This window comes from Arachis ipaensis, chromosome B03 (genome assembly GCF_000816755.2).
Source record: "Arachis ipaensis cultivar K30076 chromosome B03, Araip1.1, whole genome shotgun sequence".
NCBI lineage: Eukaryota > Viridiplantae > Streptophyta > Magnoliopsida > Fabales > Fabaceae > Arachis > Arachis ipaensis.
Window position 1 is genome coordinate 126,116,937 of NC_029787.2, and position 8,695 is coordinate 126,125,631.

Sequence of the window (8,695 nt, forward strand, 5' to 3'; positions counted from 1 at the left end):
CCTCTTCCCCCTTTTCTTTTTTCCTCTCTCTCTTCTCTCTACACCACAAAAAAAGTCTCTTTTGGGTTTCAAACATGGAATAGGCACTAAATCTAATTCTAATTCAGAAGAATGGGAGCAGACAAAAATTGAAGCAAACTTAAGTCTATTTGGTCATAAAAATTCTCATACCATATCATGAGATCTCTCTTCTAAGACAATAGGACCATGAATGATTTCACATCTTAGTCAGAACTTTATAACTAGTGAATGGGGCAATATAAAAGCAAGTGACGCATGCCTCCAGTCTCCAGAGATAAAATACACACTCACAAAAGAAAATAGAGGTCCAATTTCCAAGTTGTCGTAGAAAATATGCTACCTTGTCAAATAGCCCAACAATGACCACAGGTACTGCTGTGAAGATGACATTATATAATGACTGAAACCAATCATCATAGAATCTCTGACCAGAAAACCCAGTTTGAAAAGTAAACCAAAACTGAGTGAGAGCGAATGTGAGATTCTTGTAGAAGAAGTATAATACCACCTGCAAAAACCAATTTTGAACCAGCTTTTAAAAAAAGAAAAGAAAAACTATGCATGGTCATGTATTGTGGAGTTTAGAAAAACATGAGACCTTGCATACACGTAGATATGACCAGCGGCCATGAACAAGCAGCAAATCTTCCAAGTAACGGAACTGTGCAATGGCAAAGTCACTAGCCATCACAGCTTGCATTCCTTCCAACCCACTTATACCAACACCAACATGAGCAGCTTGAATCATGCTAACATCATTGGCTCCATCACCAATACTAAGTGTTATTTTATGTGCACCTTTCTTGACCATACTTGTTACCTGTAAGTAGATTTAGTGAATGAACATCTAGTCTAGCTATACTATTCAAGGTCGATAACTTGGAAAGTTTACATGTGTCAATCAACTGGTCTTTGTCTGTTTCACTATCTAAGAAATCTTTCCATTACTGCAAAGACTTTAAAATAGTTTTATTTAATGAAATGTTATATTCTCGAGTCCAATACAATATTTGAGCCAACTATAAACAAACAACACATTCCTCTATGTATTTAACAGCTTCAAAGCATAAAACTCACTACAACAACAAAAAGAAAAAGCCATTTTAACTTTTCTCTTCAACCCAACCCCTCCATCGTTTCCATCAATTTAATTTCACTCTTCCACTGGTTTTACTAAAATGCACAGAATTCTTAATATTTTAAAAATATATTAAAAATTATAAATGTGGTTTACATGAAAATCATTATAAAAAAAGAATTTAAAATGTATAGTTGTTTTAAAAAATTATAATTGATTTACACTTCATTTTTATGAAATGGTTTTTACGCAAAATGATTTTATATAATTTGTCTAAATTGGAGGCTTGGAAGCCTGAAACAGTGGACCAGAGTTTGGAGGCAGAATAAATAAAATGATACTTTTTAGATGCTGAAATTTGAAATATATGATGAATAACAGAGTTAGTTTATTATATGAAATTAATTTTTGGATTATCTATAAACCTATTTTCTTGCAAAGGATGAAAAAAAACATTTATTTTTTATAATTAGAAATATTTTAAAATAAATATAAAGCTAAACATAAAATATTCCTCCAAAGACTAATATACAAACATAAACAAGATCTTACAGTTAAAAATAAAACTATTTAATAATGCTAAGCTTTAAACAATGATTCTATAGAATTCTTTCCTTTAAAAAAGAGAGAGGAAAATAATGAGAAATACATTGTTTTTCTTATAAAAGGACTAGATGTTTGTATAAATCAACTTTCTATTTAAACAGTGTTATTCTTTAAAATATGTGTATAATTTTTTGTCTTATTTTCCTCTTATTAAAGAACAGGGGAGAGAAAATAATAAATTAATTTCCTTTTATTCATTAAAAAACTTTTAAAATGCATTTGCTTTTATAATTTTGTTGATATAAAAATAGTTGTATATAATATAACCCTTTTGAAACTGATAATATTATTATTCTTATTATTATTTATAAGTTATCTCATATTTTTTAGTAAATTTCACTTATCACCCCTCTAGTTGACCAACATATACACTAACCTCCCTTAATTTACCCATTTATATATAGAATACCAGAATTATCTCGTTCTTCTCCATTCCTTACTAAACATAAGAAGGTTGGATAAGGTTTGGTAGAGGAAGGATACATTTGCATTTTATGTCACAAGTTATTTAGTTAGGATATGTTGGAGTTGAACAACTAATTTATTTTATTTTATGTTTTAAGACTTCATTAGAAGAAAATTTATCTCGTACATCCGTCCTGAACACAAGACGGTATTTGGTAAAATTTCCCAATACAAGCAGCACCAACTTCTGCTACAAACTATTGCCCAAACTAGAGTCAAAGCATCTTTCCTTATACTAGCATAAGTTCTCTACATATAAACAATAGCAGTAAGAAGTTATTGAACAGAGCATCAGTTTTACCTGTGCTTTCTGTAAAGGAGAAACTCGGCAGCAAACGACAGCATGACAGTTCAAACCTAAATCCAGCAGCATCACTCTTAAACTTGGATCCAACGCATACATTAGACACTTTCCATCAATTACAAGTGCTAATTTTGGTGCAGATCCAGAGTTAAAATAGCTCTGTGCTTCCTCAGTGCATTTCTTTAGCTCTTTTTTCACTTCATCTTTAATAAATCGTGCAATTTCCACTTGGTCACCCTAAAAGTCGAATAACAACACAGTTGCTACAATTAGAAACAATAACTGAGCATGTGGAAGCCAAAAAGAGCAGCTTACCTTTTCTTCAACTTCTCTTATCGCATCAGTTTCTGAGCTGATAATAAATTTCTTCATCTCATTGTTTATTAAATTGCATGCTGCAGCAGAGGATTAATAAAACGAGAGTGAACAAAGTTTTTGGGCGCACAAGGTTCAGGACACAAGAAATCAACTGACCCAACAAGAGACTCACCGTAGGCTATGTTTATTGCTGTTTCAATCTTGTCCCCTGTAAGAACCCAAATTTTGATACCAGCCTTTTGAAGAGTCCGTATGCAAGCTGGTACTCCCTCCTGAAGCTTGTCTTCGATGGCGGTGCAACCAATTAAAGTGAGACCATTCTCAATAAGTTCCGCAACCTGTATTATTTCTAGAAATATCAGTAAGAACAGAATAATTCATTCTAGAAAATTTATAATGTAATTTCAAATTTTTAATAGCTTGAGATTTAGAACATAGCCTGACTTGAAAAGTGACAAGAATACTTCTAGTTTTTAAAATAAGAAGTGAAAAGTCAAACAATTGGAATAAAAATATGCAGCTACAAAGGTAAATATAGAATTACGAAAAAGTAGCACAAGCATTAATCTCTATACTAACAATTATCAGGTTTCCACATTTTGGTTGCAGCATGTAATTTAATGAACAATAAGATGATATGGTTAGATGACAGGTTTAGCTTTCCATATTTTAAGGAAGTAATTCTTGATTTTCCAAATTTTGTAGCTTTATGCTTTGCAGTTCTTTCAGGGTTTCAAGCGGAAACTCACTTTAATAATTAAGTTAAAAAAGAGCCCAATAAGTCCTTTAGGAAGCAGAGCCACCTTCAATCAGAATCGAAACTAGCATTTGTAATTGATGGCAAACGCCTCATGGGTTGAACCCAAGCTTATGAGTAATGCTAGCAGGCTACTGAATTTTCATGCTTTTTCAATATGCTGAATAGCACCGTCGTGACTTTCTAATTTTTACACTTCAGCTAGGTTTGGTAACAAAGACAAGCATATGAATCAAAATAATATACCCCTTTCTGATCCTTTTAGGAACCAATCGGATTTTAACAAGACAAAATGCAAAAGCAAAGCAGTCTCTACATTGACAGAACTTTACAGAGGAATAATAAAAACAATAGTTTAGTGCACTATGACTACCCATTGAGGTAAGCTATTACAAAAATGTAAACCATTTGATGCTTAATATTCGCGAAAAGCTACCATAGCAGGATAAAAATTACCTCATCTAACTTCTTCTCACGATCACGTAGAGAAGACTTGGCCTGGATAAACTTCTCATTCCAGCTTTCATAAGCATCAGGATGCAATTCTTTGTAGGCCAGGCATAATGTGCGTAGTCCAGCAGATCCAAATTGTTCCAGATGCTCTCTTGTCAAGTTCCTGATTTCATTATTACCATCAGCCAGTCTCTCAAAGATTACAGTATCAGCACCCTGTTATAAGCAAGTCCTTAAAAGATGTTTGTTATCTGATTAGCCGAAGGTAAGCAATTTTTCATAATGGAGAATCCTCAAGAAGGTATTACCTTGCAGTACAATACAAGCCTCCCATCTGGATAACGACATACAACAGACTGACGCTTCCTTGTACTATTAATGGAACAACGATTACAAGTATTGTTAAAAAGAAAAGTTTCAAATCTTAAAATCTAAACTATAGCAGCATGAGGGAAGGGATGGTTACCTATTAAACTCGAGTACATTTAAAATTTCATAGGATACATCTTGAGTATGGCCAATCTTCTCCACATGAGATTCACGAACATATATAGCTGTTGGTGTGCGTCTGCCAAGGTAAAATACTGATCAGGATCAACTCAAATAGAAATAACCTAAAGCGGCAGCACTATTAATAAACCAATAGCAGAAGCAATTATTAAAGGTATATTCCATACACCTCAAATCACTGCAAGTCTCAAATGAAAGGTAAATTCAGACACAGGCCTTACCCCATTCTTTCAGAATAAGGAAATTTCATTATGAGAACATGGAGGCCAATAGAACAGGAAGAATACAAGATGGCCTCTGTAACAAAGATGCAGATGAGGCAAGTTTGACAGAAAGTGCATAAAAATCCCAGCTCAATAAGAAGTCCCAGACTAAGGATAATTTGCAAATATGCAAGCTTCGTTATAAAAACACTTAACATGGAAAATTCTTGCAGTGTGGCTTAATTGGAACTGGCATAGATGAAAGTGAAGTAACTTAACCACTGAGAGCTACATCTGGAAATTAATTATTCAAGGGATGCACATCACACTATAATGTGCAAAAAGCCAGTGAGTTGCTAGCTAAATTGGAACTGGCCCAGATCTTTATGACTTGGTCATGATGTTAATATTCCTTCCCTATCAAAAGACTAAACTATTATGTAGTTGTACAGAGTAACCATGGAAGTTTGATATGATTTGTTGAACTAAACAGACAGTTATGCAGAAAATATTAATAATTCTGTACCTGTAAAAAAAGAAACCAAAGTTCTTTGCAGCAATAACCAAAGCAGACTCATCAGGAGACGCAGCTTGATACTTAATCTTTTCAGGGGACTCTTCACCCTCAGGAAGTACTGTATGACATATAGCAAGACATCTGAAGAACCCCTATGTAGCGAAACAAATCATCACACGAGCACATAGTAAGTAAGCAGTTTTTTTCTCATAATTAAAGCATTTTACCAGAAAAAAGGAAGATACAGTATCAAACAGCACATCGTTGAACAAAATCATCTTCTCTTTGAGCAAATATTAGTATTTAAGATGAAGGATCTAGATTATGCCAGCTAGTTGAAAATTAGGCAATATAGACATTACACCTGGTTAGTATGCAAAAATAAGGAGTTTGACATTCTTATTCTTATTCTTATTACCAACTACATAGTATAAACCCAAAATTTATTAACATCCATAAAATTGCAGCAGATTAAGATCTCACAATAGACTAGGAAGTGAGTTTTCATCATCAAATCCAAGTGGATACACTACTTTCTCAATCCATGACAAAATTTGTCAAGAAAGCAATATGCTTCTTTCTGAGGCATGTGTCCATAGTAAGAGTATTCAAAACTATTGCATCAGTAACATTGAGCCAAATAATTCAAATTGTTCAGAAGATGAGAAGAACTCAGAATCACAAATTCTCTTCTAATAAAATTTCTTTTCCAAAGACAAAAAAAAGGTAAATGCCAGCTCCTCCAATGTGGAAAGCATGCAAAGTGAAATTTCAGTGTGCAAAGGTTACAGACGAAACACAGTGCTTATGAAACTATAAAGCAGAAATTATAGATGATGAGACCAACAAGAAAGACTAACCCCCATATAAATAAGGAGTAACAGATTTCTAAGTTACCCAGCTGATCAAGTTCAGTTGTATGTTCTCATGACACATGGACACAGTTGAAAAACTTTGTATAGCTTCTTCTAGGAAAAACACAAACAATAATTTCCGAATAACATGAGACATGCAAGTAGATGGATTTATGTAAGAACATTTCTACCTAGCAAAAAATCAAACATGAGTTATGAAACAGGAAATTCCAAATTTTTGCCACTACTTCAAAGTCAAGCAGAACTATTTACCTTGCAGATATCAGGATTAGACTCATTCCTCCATGCTCCTCTCATAATCCTAGTATCATCAAAATTAAAACCTTTCTCTTGCACTGCATTGGGTGATCTTTTTTCCTGTAATGAAACATAACACATTATAATTTATAACTGCAATCCCTGGACATAGACCTGTTATTTTCTTACCATGCAGAAACATCTTACCTCAATTTTCATGCCATTGCGCTCTGCTATTCCCCTTTCAATTTCTGTCACACCATGTCCATACACCTCCCCACCAATTGAACACTTGAAGAACTCCATTAAGTTTCTTGTAAGAGTCCCAGTTTTGTCAGAGAAAATGTATTCCACCTAGTCAAATCATCAAGAAAATTGTGTATCTCAGAAATTTGGTGAGGAAAACAAATAGATCTTGCAATCAGACATCTACCGTAAATATGCACTTTATGTTAATTCAAGTCTAAAAATTTTCAACAATACATAAAGTGGGAGACAAACAGAGGAAAAAGTTAGATAATAACGAAGGTTTAAAAAGTAAAAAGGAAAAAGATTTAATAGCTAGGTCCTATATGTATAAGCCATGCAACAAAGCTACCAATCCATCTCTTTGTATATGATAACATTGATGATTACCATCTTATCTTTCTTCATTATGGTTGTAAGTCTGTAAAGAAAACTGACCGAAGCCTGTCGGTAGGGAACCTTTTGTCTACTTTGGAAAAGATGTGACTGTTCCCACTAAAAAAACACCTTTATTATGGTGTTCTTAAATGGTTATTTGTTTAATTCTGGAGCCCTTGCATTGATTTCTTTATTTCTTTTACTATTTCTCATTTGTTTTTTGTCCATTTGAGCACATCTTATTCTCTCTTTGCGCTTTCATCAATAACAACTGTTTTTCTGTCAAGGGGGAAAAATTTGGTAGCAACTTACCTGCCCAAGTTCTTCATTCAGATTTGACGTCCTAGCTAATGCAGGCGTATTGGTTTCACTATGATACATATGCAAGTCCTTGTTAATAAACTGAGCAGACTGGATAAATTTTATCATCTGATAAAAAAATAAAATTATTAACATTTTGGCTTATTGGGAAACACATTTTATGGGCACATATATGACTGAGAAACAAACCTCTATAGAGACATAAAGAGAAATGGGAATGATTGAAGAGTATAGTGTGATAAGGGTAAACATAGTCAGAATAAGAACCTGAAAAAATGAGAGAGTCAACAAATATTCAGTTAAAATAAACAAAACAAGGAGATGATATTGTTATTGACTTTGCAATTATAAAGTACCAAAAATCTGTTGTTAGGGTTAAACTGTGATGAGCCCTCCTCAATTGAATCAAGATGCAAGTAATAATATTTCTTGTCTACGAAGAGTGCACTGTAATGTCAACAAAAATCTAACATTCAAAACAGAATTAATTCATACTACTAATTATTAAATAAGAGATCCCCAATCTGGCCATACTTCTGTTAATTTTTCAAAATTTCAGTCATAATTCAATTAAACATAAAGAGCAGGGATCCACTTCCATCGGGTTGTTGACTTACACCATCAAATAACTTTTTTATCTACTATGAATTTCGTCAATCCAACCATTGAATGACATTATTTGATTAGATAATCAAATAACCAAATTTTATAAACTTCAAACATCAGTAAATATGCAATCTAATGGTCGGTATTTACTTGTGTTTTGAAACTATATTATAGTTCAAAATTGAGTAGTATGGTGATATATCAAATGGCTTCCAAATTTTGGGAAATTTCACATAATTGGTCTATAGGGTCAAATGTCTCAATTAAACAGTTGGAATTACAAAATTTGTAATCTATAAAAAGTTATTCACAGTTGTAAGTGGATCATAAATATTAAAAGAGCTACTCTCTGGAACTTCCACACTTTTACAAAATATTATTAGTTATAACGTCTCGTCATGCTAATATATTAATAATAATAGTAAATCTAATATAGAGTTGAAACAAACCAACTCTAGTGCCTTCTTGATAGTGTGCTCACATTCCAGGAAAAATTAGTAATGAATTGGAAGAGGTCCAGGAAAAATCATTATTTAACTCACGCACCTGCCCGTGGCTCCAACAAAGCACATCACAAAGAGAGTTACAAATAGAGTGAGTATGAGCTTGTCAAGTTTCCTCTCCAATGTACTTCTTTTGGAAGGAACGTTCATTGAATTCATCATCACCTGCAATGTTATTCAAATTGTCTGTAAGACAGAATCCAATAAACAATCACAGAAGGTAACCATTTTATTATGAAAGAGGATGGGAAACAAAAAGGAGATATTTTCAGTTTATGTTTTTTAAAATTTTGTACA

At 33.1% G+C, this 8,695-nt stretch overlaps 1 protein-coding gene across 1 annotated transcript in view; it reads right to left on the reverse strand.

The window, feature by feature from the left end:
• Positions 1-8,695, reverse strand: part of LOC107633984 (phospholipid-transporting ATPase 3) — a 20,922-nt gene that overhangs the window by 1,526 nt on the left and 10,701 nt on the right. The window contains exons 11-25 of the mRNA XM_021117448.1: positions 8,442-8,563; positions 7,646-7,736; positions 7,479-7,556; positions 7,281-7,397; positions 6,552-6,698; positions 6,360-6,464; positions 5,242-5,384; positions 4,469-4,570; positions 4,311-4,374; positions 4,006-4,218; positions 2,965-3,130; positions 2,790-2,869; positions 2,472-2,711; positions 620-841; positions 362-529 (exon numbers count right to left, since the gene is read on the reverse strand). Of these exons, the coding sequence (XP_020973107.1) occupies positions 362-529; positions 620-841; positions 2,472-2,711; positions 2,790-2,869; positions 2,965-3,130; positions 4,006-4,218; positions 4,311-4,374; positions 4,469-4,570; positions 5,242-5,384; positions 6,360-6,464; positions 6,552-6,698; positions 7,281-7,397; positions 7,479-7,556; positions 7,646-7,736; positions 8,442-8,563 (2,058 nt within the window). The remainder of the gene's footprint in view (positions 1-361; positions 530-619; positions 842-2,471; positions 2,712-2,789; positions 2,870-2,964; positions 3,131-4,005; positions 4,219-4,310; positions 4,375-4,468; positions 4,571-5,241; positions 5,385-6,359; positions 6,465-6,551; positions 6,699-7,280; positions 7,398-7,478; positions 7,557-7,645; positions 7,737-8,441; positions 8,564-8,695) is intronic.